Source organism: Crocodylus siamensis, chromosome 4 (assembly GCF_052110815.1).
Source record: "Crocodylus siamensis isolate JL-2025a chromosome 4, ASM5211081v1, whole genome shotgun sequence".
Lineage (NCBI taxonomy): Eukaryota > Metazoa > Chordata > Crocodylia > Crocodylidae > Crocodylus > Crocodylus siamensis.
The window spans coordinates 38,765,862-38,782,143 of record NC_143398.1 but is presented as its reverse complement, the minus strand read 5'-3'; the positions used below and the strand labels follow the sequence as shown (position 1 = coordinate 38,782,143).

The 16,282-nt window shown below is 42.4% G+C and overlaps 1 protein-coding gene across 5 annotated transcripts in view; it reads left to right on the top strand.

Moving 5' to 3' along the window:
- PLXNB2 (plexin B2) overlaps positions 1-16,282 on the top strand; it is a 350,959-nt gene that overhangs the window by 308,538 nt on the left and 26,139 nt on the right. For all 5 annotated transcript variants that reach the window (XM_090042147.1, XM_090042148.1, XM_090042149.1 and 2 more), the window contains exons 18-24: positions 402-538; positions 1,203-1,373; positions 5,334-5,454; positions 9,702-9,929; positions 10,401-10,577; positions 11,181-11,320; positions 13,257-13,357. In XM_090042147.1, the coding sequence (XP_089898273.1) occupies positions 402-538; positions 1,203-1,373; positions 5,334-5,454; positions 9,702-9,929; positions 10,401-10,577; positions 11,181-11,320; positions 13,257-13,357 (1,075 nt within the window). The remainder of the gene's footprint in view (positions 1-401; positions 539-1,202; positions 1,374-5,333; positions 5,455-9,701; positions 9,930-10,400; positions 10,578-11,180; positions 11,321-13,256; positions 13,358-16,282) is intronic.

The following is a 16,282-nucleotide window of genomic DNA, read 5'->3' as shown; positions in this document are numbered from 1 at the left end:
CAGCTCACTTCCGTTTCATACAAGCATACATGTGGTTACATCACTACATACATCGCATGTATAGTATAATTACTTAAGTATGCAGGGCGGAGAGGTAAATATGCATCAGCTAATTAAGCATGCTCAGAGACTACTATAGGTCACCAAGAGTTCAAACCCCCCCCCCCCCTTTCAAGGACACAGTCAATTGAATTCCAGCTTCTGTAATCTGTATGAGAAAGGCTAGGGAGAAGCTGGGGGAGAGTCTGCGATTTAGCATAAGAAAAGCTGTGGCAAGGCTGGGAAAGGAAAAAAGTCCTTGGCAGTGTTTCTTTCTTATCGGGTGCAAGATGCAAGCTGTGCATTTCTAACAATACTCCATTTCTAACAATATTCTATTTCTAACAATTTCTCCCTTACAGGAACCTAATCCTACTGGAATAAGTCCAACGAAAGGCCCCCAAGCTGGTGGGACCAGCCTTACAATCATTGGTATAAACCTGAACACTGGTTCCAAGGAAGATGTTAGAGTTTTACTTGATAATGAACCCTGCACAGTGTATGTATACAGCTCTTAATAATATAGACCTATTTTCCAGCAGTATCAACCAGAATTAGTGCCCAGTGTACTAGGCATTGAGCAGACTTATTGTAAGATAAAATCCCTGCTCATCTAAGCAAACAAAAGAGCCCTAAGCTGAGAGAGAGTTAGGATGCACAAGCAGAATGATGACCTGCAGCTATTCAGAGAACTTTCTACAGTTTTGATTGGACTTTTTCCTCCTATGTTTTGACTGGCTGTTTACTCCAATCTTTCTCCCTTCCTTTTCTTCAAAATCTCTGCACCTCAACTTGACACTGCACTCATCTTCTCTCTTACTCTATTCCCCTTTCCCCATCTCTTCCTTTTATTTTCCATTAGCCAATCCTCTCTGAACTACATTTTCCCTTGAAAAAAAATGGAGCTAACTTGAGGGTTGTTGCCCATCACATTGTTTCTCTGCCTGTCAGTTATGCTCCTTTACCCAATTTCCTTCTTGTTTTGATGCTGTGTTCTGTAAGGCAGTGCTTGTTTATAACTTCAGTGTTTCTGTAGTACCTAGCACAATGGGGCCCCTTTTTTGTTTGATCCCTAATACTACCATAGTAAGCATTTGTTCATGATGGTGGTGTTAACAGTAACTTGAAACATTTTGTCCTTGTCTTTTCTTTCTCACTTTCAGCATTGTATTTGGAGACCAAATAGTCTGCATTACAGGACCTCATGACAAGGATGAAGACGTTAGTGTTGTAGTGTGGCATGGACTCACAGGGAAGGAAATAAAAAATCAGAAGTTTACATATAGCAAAAATCCTACAATAAAACAATTTCTTCCAATAAACAGCTTCAGCAGGTAACAGGAATGTTTTCGTTTTAAGTATGTTCATTCCTTATCAAGTTAAAACTCATGCTGTTTTTTCAAAGAAAGCTACTGTACTATGGGCAGAGAGTGTGCACATTTTCTTCTAAAGCTACTGACATTTTAAGGTATTCTGTTTATCTTCAAAATTTAAATTCTGTTTTAAAATTAAATCTTGAACTCAGAAAAAGTGATGAGTTACTTTCAACTATAGCTTTCCAAAAGGAAGAAATGGAGAGGTATTGAAGGGAATGTTAGACTGCCCAAGCTTTGCATAAACTCGGCAGAAAATGCAGAACTGCCAGAAAGGTCTCTTTGGCCATCCATTTCCAAACCAGGTCTTGCTTATCATTTAATAAGAGCCAGCCTGGTGGAAATACAAAAGAAAATAAATCATGACTTGCCATCTTTCTTGGTTCAAGGAAGGCAAAATGTAGTTGGTTTAAAAAAAATGGATTTCAGTAAGAATTTTAAGAAAGTTTTCTCCTTGTTCCCACCCAATTTTATAATCAGAATGGTGGCTGTTTTTGTCTTTCAGTTCTTTCTATAAAGAAACATACCAATTGTTTTCAACCTAAAATAATCCAGTTATTCCTTTATGACATTTGTAGCAGTGTGAGAGTTCACCTGGATAAATGTCCCCTGAAACTGAGAGCAGTATTGGGACTTGTTCTGGGGGCAAAGACTGTGACCTTTATTCTGACTAGTCTGAGTTCCTGAATAGCTTCATCTCACCATCTGGGGGCAGGCATGTTGGCATTTTTCATATTAAGAGAGATAAGGACTAACTTAGATGCTTCCACTATCTTCCCGAAACTGCCTGAGATCAAGATTTTGATAGGAACTGGAAAGTAAAAGCTATTATCATTTCTTCAGGGAAATTGTTCCCAGGTTCCTCGTAGTTTCATAGTTGGTAGGATTAGAAGGGACCTGAGCAGATCATCCTGACCCCCTGCCATGGGCAGGAAAGAATGCTGGGGTCAAATGACCCCGGCTAGGTGGTTATCTAGTCTTCTTTTGAAAACCCCCAGGGTAGGGGCGAGCACCACTTCCCTTGGAAGTTGGTTCCAGATCCTAGCCACCCCGACTATAAAGTAGTGCCTCCTGATATCTAGCCTAAATCTACTTTCCATCAACCTATGGCCATTATTCCTCGTTACTCCCGGTAGTGCTCGAGGGAACAGGGACTCCCATTGCCTGCTGGTCCCCCTTGGCAAGTTTATAGATGACCACCATAGATTTCATAGACGTTAGGGCTGGAAGGGACCTCGGAAGATCATCTTGTCCAGCCCCCTGCCTGAGGGGCAGGAAGCCATCTGGAGTCATAGGATCCCAGCAAGATAAGCATCCAAATTTCTCTTGAAGATATTCAATGTAGGTGCTTGAACCACCTCCGATGACAGGCTATTCCAGAACACGGGGGTTGACAGTAAAGAAATTCTTCCTTATGTCCAGCCTGAAATGCTCTTGCAGTAGTTTATAACCGTTCAACCTCATCATCCCTTGGGGCACTCTGGTGAACAAATGTTCCCGCAGATACTGGTGGTCACCTCTGATAAACTTAGAGGTGGCCATCAGATCACCCCTGAGCCTGCGCTTTTCCAACTAAAGAGCCCCACAGCTCTCAGCCTTTCTTCATGAGGTCTGTTTTCCTGACCTCTGATCATGCGCGTGGCTCTTCTCTGGATTCTCTCAAGCTTCTCCACATCCTTTTTGAACTGTGGAGCCCAAAACTGGATGCGGTACTCCAGCTGCAGCTTCACCAAGGCCGAGTACAAGAGGAGAATGACGTCCTGGGATTTGCTTGAGAAGCATCTATGTATGCAAGCCAGCGTTTTGGTTGCTTTACTAGCCACAGCATCGCATTGCAGGCTCATGTTCATCTTGTGGTTAATGATGACCCCCAAGTTTCTTTCTTCCATGATGCTAGCCAGTGTAGCACTGCCGAGCCTATAAGGATGCTGCAGGGTTTTCCTGTGGAGAACCTTGCATTTTTCAGTGTTAAATCAGGTTCTTGTCCACCCATTTGCTGAGCCTGTCCAGGTCAGCTTGGATCACCCTCCTGTCTTCTGGTGTGGATGCTTTGCCTAGAGTTTGGTGGCATCAGCGAACTTGGCCAGTCCACTCCTGACTCCAATGTCCACATCATTAATAAAAATGTTGAGCAATATGGGTCCAAGGACAGAGCCTTGAGGGACCCCACTCATCACAGGGCACCATGATGATTGACTTAAGTCAATTACCACCCTCTGAGTTAAACCACGGAGCCAGTTTCCCAGCCAGCGGATCGTGGTGGACCCAAGGTTGCAGTTGGCCAGTTTCACCAAGAGGTGATCACGGGATACCAGATCCCCTTTCAGCCTTCTTTTGTGGAGGCTGAACAGGTTCAGGTCCTATAGCCTCCCCTCGTAAGGCTTGCCTTTCTGCCCCCTGATCATGCGAGGGCCCTCCTCTGGACCCTCTCGATGCTGTCCACATCCCTCCTGAAGTGGCCAGAACTAGATGCAGTACTCCAACTGTGGCCTGACCGATGTTGCATAGAGGGGGAGGATCACCTCCTTGGACATGCTCATGATGCATCTGTGGATGCATGACCAGGTGTGGTTAGCCTTTCTGACCGTGTCCCCACATTGGTGGCCCATATTCATCTTGGAGTCAATAATGACTCCAGGATCCTTTTCTGCCTCTGTGCTGACGAGAAGGGAGTTCCCCAGCCTGTAGATATGCTGCTGGTTCTTCCTCCCCAGCTGCAATACCTTGCACTTGTCAGTACTGAAACCCATCCTGTTCTCATCTGCCCACCCCTGTAACCTGTCCAGATCTGATTGCAGCCTATCACTCTCCTCAAGTGTGCCCACTTTTCCCCACATCTTAGTGTCATCTGCGAATTTGAACAAGGTGCTTTTCAACCCCTCATCCTAGTCACTGTTTCAGAGGTTGAACAGATACAAATACAAAGTAACCCTATCTGTAAAACAGTTAAACTAATAACTAATTGATTGTCATTTAAGACAGTGGTTCCTGACCTTTGTGGCCACTGAGCTAGATGGGCAGTGCCTGGTCCATCTGCAGGTCAGATCCAGCTGGTGGTCCCAATCTGGCATCTGGAGCAGTTGCAGCAAGAACCCAGCTGGTCATGTGGAGCAACAAAGGGGTTGGAGGTGGGAGGAGCTTGGCCAAGATCCAGCTTGGGTTTGGGGAATTTGGTGGAGGGAGTGCGGATGACAGTATTAATGACCACTCCTCCCCTGCTGCCAAATTCCCTGACCCATGGGCTGGATTCCAAGACTCCATGTGCTTCATTTGGCCTATGGACCAGAGATTGAGCACCCCTGGTTTAAGACATTTAAATGGAAACATCTGTCATTTTGGTTATTTTTATGGGTGCATTTCACTGTATTTTGTATTTGGTTTCCTGTTAGTAGTGAGTTCACCCAAAGAGTTCTCAAATGTCCACTGTTCCTCAAAATGTATGTTGCTGTAATATGTTTGTTGTGCATCACCCTCCCTCTCAATCGTGATTACTCAGCGTAGAATTAATCTTTTCCTCACATTAATGTGTCTCCTTTGTAATGCTGTTACAAAGGGGATCTTATGACTTGCCAACTCTACAGTTGTGTGCACTTCAAAAAGGGATCAAGAGGTTTTCACATTTAAAAAGACCTGAAAAATCAGAATAAAGAAAACATGTATTACAAAAATAAAAGGATCTGTAGTCTCCCAAACTATTTTTAACTACTGTTTAGAAACAAATTAGGCTTCAAATTGGTGCTGTCAAGTTTAAAATTTTCTGTTTTGATCTGGCATTGCTGGAAGTTCTTATATTGTTGGGGAAACATCCACTGGCAAAGCTGCCCAAAATAATACTTGAAAAAGTCATAGATGAGAAGTAATGGTGTGCTGTTATAGAACTTTACTGATGATTTGTTCCTGTTGTTTTAATTTGTTTTTCAGTGGCGGGAGAAATATTACTGTAACAGGAACAGGGTTTGATCTCATCCAGAGTTTTTCCCTGGTTGTAACTGCTGAGCTTCCTGAAGAGAGAAAGAAAACACACAGTCAGAACTCCAAAGAGGTGAGCTTTCTTTTTTCCTCAAAGGTGTTGTCACTAAGATACTTAAAAATGAATTGGCTTGGGTTGGGATTCAGAGAAAACTTCAAGTTCAGGTTTATACTCATGGGTAACAGCAAATGAAGAGCCAGATTGTGTATGCAACAAATCAAAGCCCTCCCTTTCCCCTTTCTAGCAATAAAATGGCAGGCAACATGAATATGTGTGGCAGAACTAACGTCTGAATGGTGAAATGAAATTTCTTGGGAAATCCAAAAGCAAATTATTTATCTTTTACCCTCCCTCCCTACAGAGTTCTTAGAAATTTAGCTAAAACTAGCCAAATCCCAATCACCCCAGTTCTTGTGTTCGCAAAATCAAAACCTATTCTGAGAGAGTCTGCAAGACCAAAGTTTCATTTGTCTTACCTATGTTCCACCTGTGGTGCATGTATATTTTCGTATGTAAAGTTTAAAAACTATTCTCTTGGCAAGGACATGCTTCCCCACTACCAATTATTTTGTTGTTCCATGCAGTTTCTAATGGAGACCACAGTTTACTGCTATAATTAAGCTAAGGCATCCTCAGATGAACACTTCTCAAAAATAGAGATATTATAAAACATTTTAAGTCTTTTTTGTGTTCTAATTCAAATTTGTAATTTTTGAAAATCTGTATAAATTGTGCAACCTTTTCTGTAAATTGAGTGTAATCTATTTAATGACCTGTGACTATTTAATGACCTTTAATGAATCCAAATCCCTGTCATATTCCTTTACAACTTTAGAAAGCAGAATTGCAAACATTTTTTAGGCTACGGGCATAGGTGTTCTTTGAAGTGCTTCAAACAGTGGGGATACAGAAGTACATAACCAAATAAATGTTTCAAAAATGGCCAAAACACTTAAAGAATAAATCTTAAAAAATGAGGGACATCTCTGGAGCACTTGGTAAGCGTGTTGGTGTGCCTGATGTTCTATAGGCTGGCTTTAATGACTCGGGAACCCATCAGTCAGTCCTCTTAATACAAACAATAGTCCTTGCTCTGAGCAAACAAATGAGCAAAACAAAACCTTTTGCTTTTCTCCAGGAAAGGAGAGACTTTTCAGCCCTGGTCCCTTCCTAGTGGAAAGATTTTTTAGGGTCTAGTCTGTCTCCTGATCACAAACCACTCCTCCCTGGAGCCCACCGGACTCTGCTCTCCTCTGTGTTCTTTTAGCTGCTAGTGTAGGGGCAGGCAAAATACAGCCTGCAGGCCAGATGTAGCCCATCAGGGCATTCTGCCCAGCCTCTGGAGCCTCTTGAAAAAACAATGATTACTGGCCAGCAGCTGCCTCTCTGAAAGCCGGTGGGAGGTGGGCTTTCAGAGACCACACGCCATTGGACTAGGCAGGCTGGGTGATTGTGGGGTTTGTGGGGGAGGGGTTTGTTGGTGGTTGTGGGTGAGAGAGGTTGTGGGGGGTGTGGGCCTTCCCGCCCCCCCCCCACTGGCTCTCGCCTTCAGACCAGACACTCTCACACCCATGCACACAGCCCCCTCCCCACACAAAGCCCACACACACTCTCCCCCCACAACAAAGCTCACACCCAACCACAATCCTCACAAACCACCCATCTACCCACACACATTCCCACAACCAACACCCCTCAGATGGTCTTGAAGCTAACCTTACTTGCCCCTGGTCTCTCCCTTCCTGTTTCACAGCCCTGGAGATTGTTTAGCTTTTTTCAAAATCATATATCCACCCACATAGATTATTCTTCAGCAGCTACTAGGGTTTCAGCTTTTCAGTTAAGCAGGAAATGGAGAGTGAGTGAGCTGTGGATTAAGCTCTGTCCCTGCTCTGTGCAGCCTTAACTGGAAAAATCTTTTTCTCTTCATTCTGCCATTGAAAAATAAGATGTGTATATATTCCAGGGCATGTTCTATGCAAGAAATTATAGTAGGTCTGATAGGGTTTTTAAAGTAGATGATGTGTCTGATATACCAACTTTTTTGGTTTCTTTTAAGTCAGTAGTGCTGAACTTCTGGCCCGCAGACTAAATTCAGTCTGTGAAAGCATGTCATCTGTCCAGTGGGGCTCCTCATAGTGGCAGAAATTTGGCAGCGGGAGAATGGTAGTAGCATTAATTGCCAGTCTTCCACTCCCAACATGTGGGGACCCCAGTGGGCAAATAATGTGACCCTGCTCATGGATCGGTGCACAGCCAGATACAGATGCATGGGGCCAGTCAGACACTGGGCCACACCTGTGGACTGACACCATGCAACAGCCCTGCAGGGAATCCAACCTACAGACTGACCCTGCATTATTCATCCAGCCTGCAAAGCCAAAAGGTTGGGCATTGCTATTTTAGAGTTTTATATCACTTTATTTTGATTTATTCATATTATGGTCATACCAAAAATATGCTAGGTGTGGTGTGAATTCATTTGCTTATCTCACTGTGGCAGGGCACTGTTGGTGCCTGCCACTTTAAGGGTCTGAAGCTAGCAGCCAGCAGGTGCCTGATGAGGGCAGCCATTTTGGATCCAGGGCTGCCCATATAAACAGGACATTTTGCTGCTGAAAGGCCAGGCAACAACATTGCCTGGCTGCAAGGCCTCAGGTATCATTCTGGAAGTAAGGGAGGAGCTGTAGGGGATGGTCAGGAGGGTCCTGGTCCTGGGCATGACCTAACACTGCACCCTGCCAGGAGTGGGTGGCCTAGTGGGGCTCTCAATGGCAAAGGAGCCCCAGACCAGTTGAAATGCCAGCCGGTGAAAGGTGAGTAGTGGCACCTTAACCCCAGCCCTCACCTTCTGGTGGGTAGAAATAACATCTAAGGCCGAGGACAATGACCTGCTGTTCTGTGGGGGGAGTGAGAGACCCCACGAGGCCCTGGAACACCAGTCGTGGTGTGTGCTTTGTAAGATCAAAGGAAGGAGTAGAGGCCAGGTAAGCTCTGGGGAAGCACCTGAGCCAGTAGGGGAGAGACCCTGTAGGGCCAGGCACACTCCCTGGAGCACCTAAGCCTGGGATAGGGGGGACCCCACTCCAATAATGCAGACAGGAGGGGAAGACCCCACTGAGGGACTCAACTGGTCCACGCTGGCGCCAGGACCTAAGGGTCGAAGGGTCAGGGGTCCACCGCAAGGGACGCCCATAATGAGCGAGGGAGCTCAGGGTCCCGACTGGGCCTGAGATGAGGCCAGGGCTCGTGTAAGCCGAAGGTCCTTATGTTTGGGTACCACAGCTAATAGGGTGAAGGCAAGGGTCCAACCAAGTGCTTGAGACGCCATCTGTGAGGCTTGGGCTGCCATGTAGGGGTGGTATGGAGCTGAGGACACCCCCCTAATATTGGGGTGCAAAGAAAAATGGGCAGCCTCCTGCCTTATTTAACAACTTATTAATTTCCAACAAGGTGTGGTGTGTGAGACAGGCAGGCAGCGTGCCCAGAGGCAGGTGGGAGGCCAGCGACAGCTAGTCTGAGTGAAACCCGCTTCGCCACACCCACATGAAAGACTGGCAGGCTTTCTTGTGGAAATCAACAAAATAGGTGCCAATTTTCTTTATGATGATATGTACTAATGAAGAGGAATTCTTAAGTAAACTATTTGATAACTATATTATTCAAATGTGTCTGTGAACACCTGATGCATCAGATGGAAAGATGTGTAGTATGTAGTGTGTGTATAGATAGATATGCGTATATATGGATGTGTTTATATATGATTTTTAAACACTAACATTATATTATTAGATGCATGTATTTTTTTAATGGAATGTCTGAAAATAATTATTCTTAGCAGTAGGGTATTAGAGGTCAGAGATACAATATGCTAAGAGTTAAAGTAACTAGATATTTGGAAGCTTATGCATTTTATTCAGAAATCTTTCCAGTCCTGAAGATGCTCTTACAGTACAAATAAATTATAACAAAGATAAGTTAAGTGAAGTGACCAAGGTTGCAATAGGTAGTCTGGCTTAGGGCTAAGGAGATATGCTCTTTCAGTTATGTGTTTAAAAATTTTACTCCATGCTAAACTGGTTCTAAACCACAAAGATCAGATATTGCTTTTTTCCCCCCTTAATTTGAGAAGTGTTAAAACCTCAGATTTCATTTTGTATGTAACTCATTAGATTAGACTTGAGCAACCGTTCATTTTCATCAAAAGTATGTGATACTTCTTCTGTTGTTTACTTTGTGATGGAGAAAACATAATTCAGACTGTGATCTGTTTTGTAGGTGCTGCCTAATCAAACCCCCAAATGTGTTTTGTTTTATAGTTTAAAGGAGATCTTGTCACCAGAATCAATGAAACCACAATAGTCTTCTCTTCTCTACCAATCATAGAGGATCCAGAAAACTATAACATTACTACACTTATAAAAATGGATGGCTATGATTTGCTTGTAAAAATTGACAACGTTCCTTTTTCATATGTTGCGGATCCAACATTTGAAAACTTCACTGATGGCATTAAAAAACAAGTCAACAAACTTATTCACGCAAAGGTAAGCCTGTCAAGCATAGCAATCATCTGCTTCATCATTATAATAATTCATAAAATATAATATGTTTTCCTTTTATCCTTGAAAAATTAGCCTACTGTTGATAGCTGGTTGATGCTATGGCTGGCACATTTTCTAGTGTCAGATAGTGAGCACCAGCTGAGACATCTTTTTCCTTACTTCTCAGAAATCTCCTATCATTTTTTAACATCCTTTAGATTTCCTCATGCTACCCTCTGCTGCTTGAGATTGGAATTACAAATTGAGTTTCATTAATATGTTTCCGTGGAATGGACAGATTTATTTTTCAATGCTGAAAAATGTTAGGGGACAGGTACCTTATTGTTCCTGCCCTTCTCTTTCACCTTAACATCAGAATTACAACTTCTCTTCACAGTGAACTTATAACTTGTGAACTGTTTTCCATACAGGAGTCTGAAATACCTATGCCTTTGCATTATATTTTCTGTCTAGGGTAGTAATCTGAACAAAGCCATGACAATAGATGAGGCTCAAGCATTTGTGGGTGAAGAACCCTGCAACATAAAAACACTAACTGAAAAGGACTTGTATTGTGAACCACCAGAAGTTCAACCTCAACCAAAGAAAAGGCAGAAAAGGGATACAGTCAATAACCTTCCAGAGTTCAGTGTATGTTACCTTTTCTACATGATGTCTTTGATAATATGTGGCTTTAGAGAGATGGGCATATTGTGTTTGAGTTACTATGATAAAATCACTTCCTGTGTTCCTTCCTCCACAGATATATTCTTTGTATCCTAGCATGTTTGTTAAACCATCTTGCAGTTCTCTCCACATCTAAATTTTTGCCTGTTGCAGTAAAGGAATTACTTGTAAACAGAGGGCCCACCTGGCAATGGCCTCTTTTCTTTACTAAGGAAGCCAGTCCTATGAACAATTCAAGTTAGATGCAATGTTTTCCTGCCATAACTAGTCCCATGATAGCCTAGCAGTATTCTAATAATATATATTCTAATAGGTAGTGATCTGGTGTTTTCTCTTCTGTGTAATAAGGATCATTATCTCCTACAATAAATCGCTATTTAAAAATAGCTCTATTAATTTCTACATTTACCCAAATAGAAAATAGATTTCAAATTCTTTTCTACATATTTTTCAGCCTGGTCTAGGAATTCTTTAGATTATAAAGATTGGTTGAAAATTAGAGGAAGGTGCTGATAAATTAATCGCCTACTGGTTTTGAGGCTAGTTTGTGTGTGTTTAATTATCTAGGTGAGATTTGGTCTCAGAGAATGGATCCTAGGCAGGGTGGAATATGACATGCGTGCAAGTGATGTACCACTGAGCCTGATTTTGCCAGCAGTAATTTTTCCTATGCTACTTATTATTGGCATCTCCATCTACTGTTACAGGTAAGATGTTCTTTTATAATCAGATGGTACTGGTGTCCCAAAGCTCTGAAGGTGACTACTAGCAGTGCACAAAAGCAGGCTGTTCCTATCTGAAAAAAGAAATAGTTTGATCACTTCAATGCACATAACATTTTAAGAGTGCTAGTTGCAGCTGGAAAACATTTGTTCCAATTCCCTCAGCCTACACCAAATTCTGTTCTGTCCATCCACCCAGGTTCCTCTCAATCTACTAGAAGCCCAAATAAATTGGCCCTGGCTTTCCAAGTGCACAGTTAAAGAATAAGTTGCAAACACATTCATTTGGAATTGCAGCTGGGCATGCCTCACCCAAGGGATAGTATTGCCTGGTCTGCGTACTTAATACTCAACATTCCTTAGTTCTGGTTGTATCTGCCTGAAAAGACACTCTGAACCTAAGGCAAGTATTACCCACATGCAGATCTCATGTTTAATAGTAAAATTCACCCTTTGTAGAAGAACACTTTAAAGTCTGTAAATCTTTAGACCTATGTTGAGGTCTTATTATATAATATACAGTAGTATAAAGCAGTGTTTCTCAACCCATTGGTTGTGACCCAAAAGTGGGTTGCAAGAATATATGAAGGGGTCGTGAACAAACTTTAAAAATGGATTCTCCTTTAAAGAAGAAAAATGTGGGAGACCTTGGCTTTCCCTTGCAGGCTGGAAGAGTTCCAGTCTGCAAGGGGCTGCTTAGGGATGCTCTGGGGGCCCCCTTTACCCACATACCCACCCCCTACCTCACGCACTGGGGGGTTGGGGGTGAGAGGCAAAGGGGCGGGAGTGAGGAGCACTGGGACGAAATTGGCCAGGAATGTTTACAAATGGGTCCTGGTACAAGAAAGGTTGAGAACCAGTGGTATAGAGGAACCTGGATCGTTTGTATCCGAATGGTTCACAAACTTCTTGGGGCAGTTTCACACATGCTCTGTGGGGGCAGGGAGGGTAATGCTTTTACATGTGCTCTGGGGGTGGCCGGGGGTGATGCTAATTGAAGTGCCACAGCATCTTGTGTATCAGCATCCCCACACTTCAAAATGGCAGCAGGGATGCATGAACTAAAGCCCGTTCAACGAGCATAAGTTCAAGCACCCCATAGCCATTTTAAAGTTCAGGGACACTGATGCATGAGACGTGGGAGCCTGCTAGAGCGCAGTAATTGCCGCACTCCAACAGACTCAATTCATAGAATCTGCTCCAACACACTGTAATCACAGCATGTCAGACCAGCCTTCATGCTCTTATACAGGCACCCTTAGTTTGTAGCTGCTAAACTAAAGACAAACCACTCAGCTGCTGGCTGTGGGTTTTGCTTCAAAGGGTGCCCTTCTCCATGCATCTGACTGGAGAATCAGCACCCTTTGAAATAAAAGCTGCAGGAAATAAACCCATGTAACTGTTAGCTGTGTCTGTATATACTCTAGCAGGTTCACCTGCCCTCATCTTCACAGAGAGTTAGGAGTTAGGGTTAGAGGCCTTAAGTTGGTGCTCAGCACAGTGTGGTTTCCACTCTAACAGTGCAAATCTGCAACTGAGGTGCATTCTGTTGAATCTCCTGTAACTTGCTGTGTCGCTATCCTGGGCTTGTACGGTCTTAATCATGGCTCTGCAGCCAATGTGGGATACACTGAAGGGCACTTTTTGAACTATCCAGTCAGCTTACACATGAAATTTTTATGTCGAAAAATGTGATTACAAACCCTTAAAATTAAATTTATTAAATAAAAATTCACTGGACCAGATCCTCACCTGAAGTAAATAAGAAAGGTCCACTATGATTCTAGTTTGATATGTCCACCAACTGAAGATTAGGTCACTATTCCTTCAATCATCCCTTAGGCTTCCCATTCAATGCATTGTCAAATGGTTTGTTTATACAGTCTATAACTTCTCAAAATCTTGCCTCTATTCCTCAAAGACGAAAAAGCCAACAAGCAGAACGGGAATATGAAAAAATTAAGTCACAGCTTGAAGGCTTGGAAGAAAGTGTCAGAGACCGGTGCAAAAAAGAATTTACAGGTATGATTGATATTTGATTTCTTGTGGTCCCTCAAGAGAAATCATAAGATGGCTGAAGCTACTGCACTAAAACTGTCTTCTGGGAATAACTGCAAGCAGATATAACTATTCTGAATTTTAGACATTGACATACATTACATATTCTGCTGACTATTCCTTATAAAAGTCATAAATTAAATAAAATGTAGAGTGAAGGTTATTGAAGGAAACTGTCAGTATTTTTAAGGTGAGGGAAGTGCAAGGAATTAATCAGTAACTAGGAAATAGAAACTAGGTATTAATAGTAATGCAAAGCCACCAGTGGAAATGAACAATTAGGTACTCAGTAATATGCAACTAATTTATATTTAGCTTGCTGATAAGGTATTAGCAAAGCCAGAAAGCATATTAATTAGTGGCCAATGAGTAAAAGAGGAGAGGTGGAAATAGTTTTAAATCTGGGAAAATCCAAACAAAACCAACCAATTATTTATTTATAATGGAAAATAAGGGACCCTGATTTGAAGAGCTGGTTCATTATTTATAATACATAAAGAGGTATCACCCGAGGGGGAAATAGCCTGAGTTCTGGAGGCTCAGCAGTTGTTAATATTGGGACACTTGGGAGCTTAAGATAGGTACCCAAGTTTGCAAATGTTAGTTTAAACAGTCATAATCATACCTGAAATGCACTTCATGCTGTCATGCTGAAAATACTTTATTTCCTAAAGAAAAACAATTTGTTATTAAGTAGTGTTGGAGTGATGTTGTTAACATGCAAGAGGCAAGGATTATTGTGAGTGTTAGCATTTTTTGGACTAATGCCATAGTTGGGAGAGATTTAGATAAACTTTTAGGCACAAATTACCCTTCTACAGGGGACTTGAGAAATTCCTGAGGCAGAGTATGTTGTGTCTGAAAGCTTGTATAAATCTCTCCCAACTATGCAGTTGATCCAGTAAAAGATATTATCCACAAAAATCTTTGTCTCATAACTTGCGCTTAAGAGGGAAAAGCTGAAAAAGTGGTAGCTGAATCTGAATTTGGAATCTATTTAGGGATTCAGATTTAAGACCGACTCAGGGTTAGGGTTTGGAACTAATATGGCAGATAATCACAGGAGGTTTCTGTTATAGTGGAGATCATACAAAAGCTGCTCTTGTCCTGGAATTTGTCATGAAATCTTATCAGAATACTTTTTCTCATATTGCTCAAGTCAGTTATAAATGTGGCTTATTCCAATTTTGGACCCAACCCAGGACCAAATCTCTGTAGAACTGATATGGGTTAAGGGACTCAACTCTAACCCCCACTCAGAAAAGTGTGGGGCCAGGGGGAAGGAGATCTGTTCCAGGTTCCAGTTTAGAGTCATTTCATGTTATTAGTCTACCTCACCAGCTGATGTGTGTAATCCCTTTGCTTTCCTGCTTTCAGTTTCTCATACCAGCTTCTGGAATGTGACGTTGCCTGGTTTCTGCCAGTACACTGTGTGGAGGGGAGGCAAGAGCAGTCAGTTATTGTTGTGTGCTGTATTCGGGGCTTGCACCTCCTCCTCCTCCTCCTCCTCCTCCTCCAGCACAGCTGTCTCTCTGGGCTCAGAGGGTGCAAATTGCAACAGTGAGAGAGAATCTAGCTCATCAAATTCATGTAGGCCTAGTTGACAGTGAGTGAGGCAGTGAAATGACAATAGTGTCTAGATTTGTATCAAATGTGGCTAATAGCAAAAGGAAGAGGAGTCTGACTTAATCTGCACCTCCAGTAATAGAATAGGAAATGTAGACTGGGGAGGAAGAACTAACATAATGAAGCTGGAAACCAAGAGATGCTCCCTGGGTGCTGGCTGTGCATTACAGAATCAGAAAACTAAGATAAACAATGCGGACAATAAAAATAGCTGAGACAATAGGCTATTAATTATATTAATTAACATGATATCCTAGTCAATCAGCAGTATCGGGCAACTGGAAAGCATCCAGCTGAAATAACCAGTCCAAAAGGTGACCTCATTATTGCTTTCTCTGTTGAGAACTTTAAAGTTTTTGAGTCCTACAAAGTGTATTCATCAAATTCAGTGAACTGTCTAACCTGCTTTCTTCCTGCCCTCCTCGCAATTAAAAGATTATGTTTTATGTGCATTGTGTCTCACTACTTCAGCTATCATCAAAAAATTTAAATAGGAACTTTCACAGTGATATGGTATGACAGCAATAGAAAATGTATACAAAAAGGAAAAAAAATGTAGCTATTATTTCTTTTTCCCCTACACTATAATTTTATAACTGTGGTTGGGATTTAAGAAACATTCCCTTCATAAATCCCACCACTTAATTCCTGCTGATCACATAAAAAAAGTCATGATCATTTACTAATAACATTATAGAATCATAGAAAATTAGGGTTGGAAGAGACCTCAGGAGGTCATCTAGTCTGAACCCTTGCTCAAAACAGGACCATCCCCAATTAGATCATCCTAGCCAAGGCTTTGTCTAGCCAGGTCTTAAAAACTTCCAAGGAAGGAAATTCTACCCTTTCAGTGAGAGAGTGTTTCCTAGTACTGTCTCTAACTTAAACTTCTCTTGCTGCAACTTGAGCCCATTGCTCCTTGTTCTGTCATCTGCCTCCACTGAGAACAGTCTCCCTCCATCCTCTTTGGAACCCTGCTTCAGGCAGTTGAAGGCTGCAGTTAAATCCCATTTCAGTCTTCTCTTCTCTAGACCAAATAAGCCCAGTTCTTTCAGCCTCTCCTCAGAAGTCATGTGCCAGCCTATCTATTTCCATTAACCTCTGCTAAACTCTCTCCAATTTGTCTACCTCCTTTCTGCAGTGGATAGCCCAAAACTGAACATAGTACTCCAAATGCACCTCACCGGTGCCAAATAGAGGGGAATAATCACTTCCCCTGAGCTGCTACCAATGCAGCACAGTCTTGGCAACAAGGGCACACTG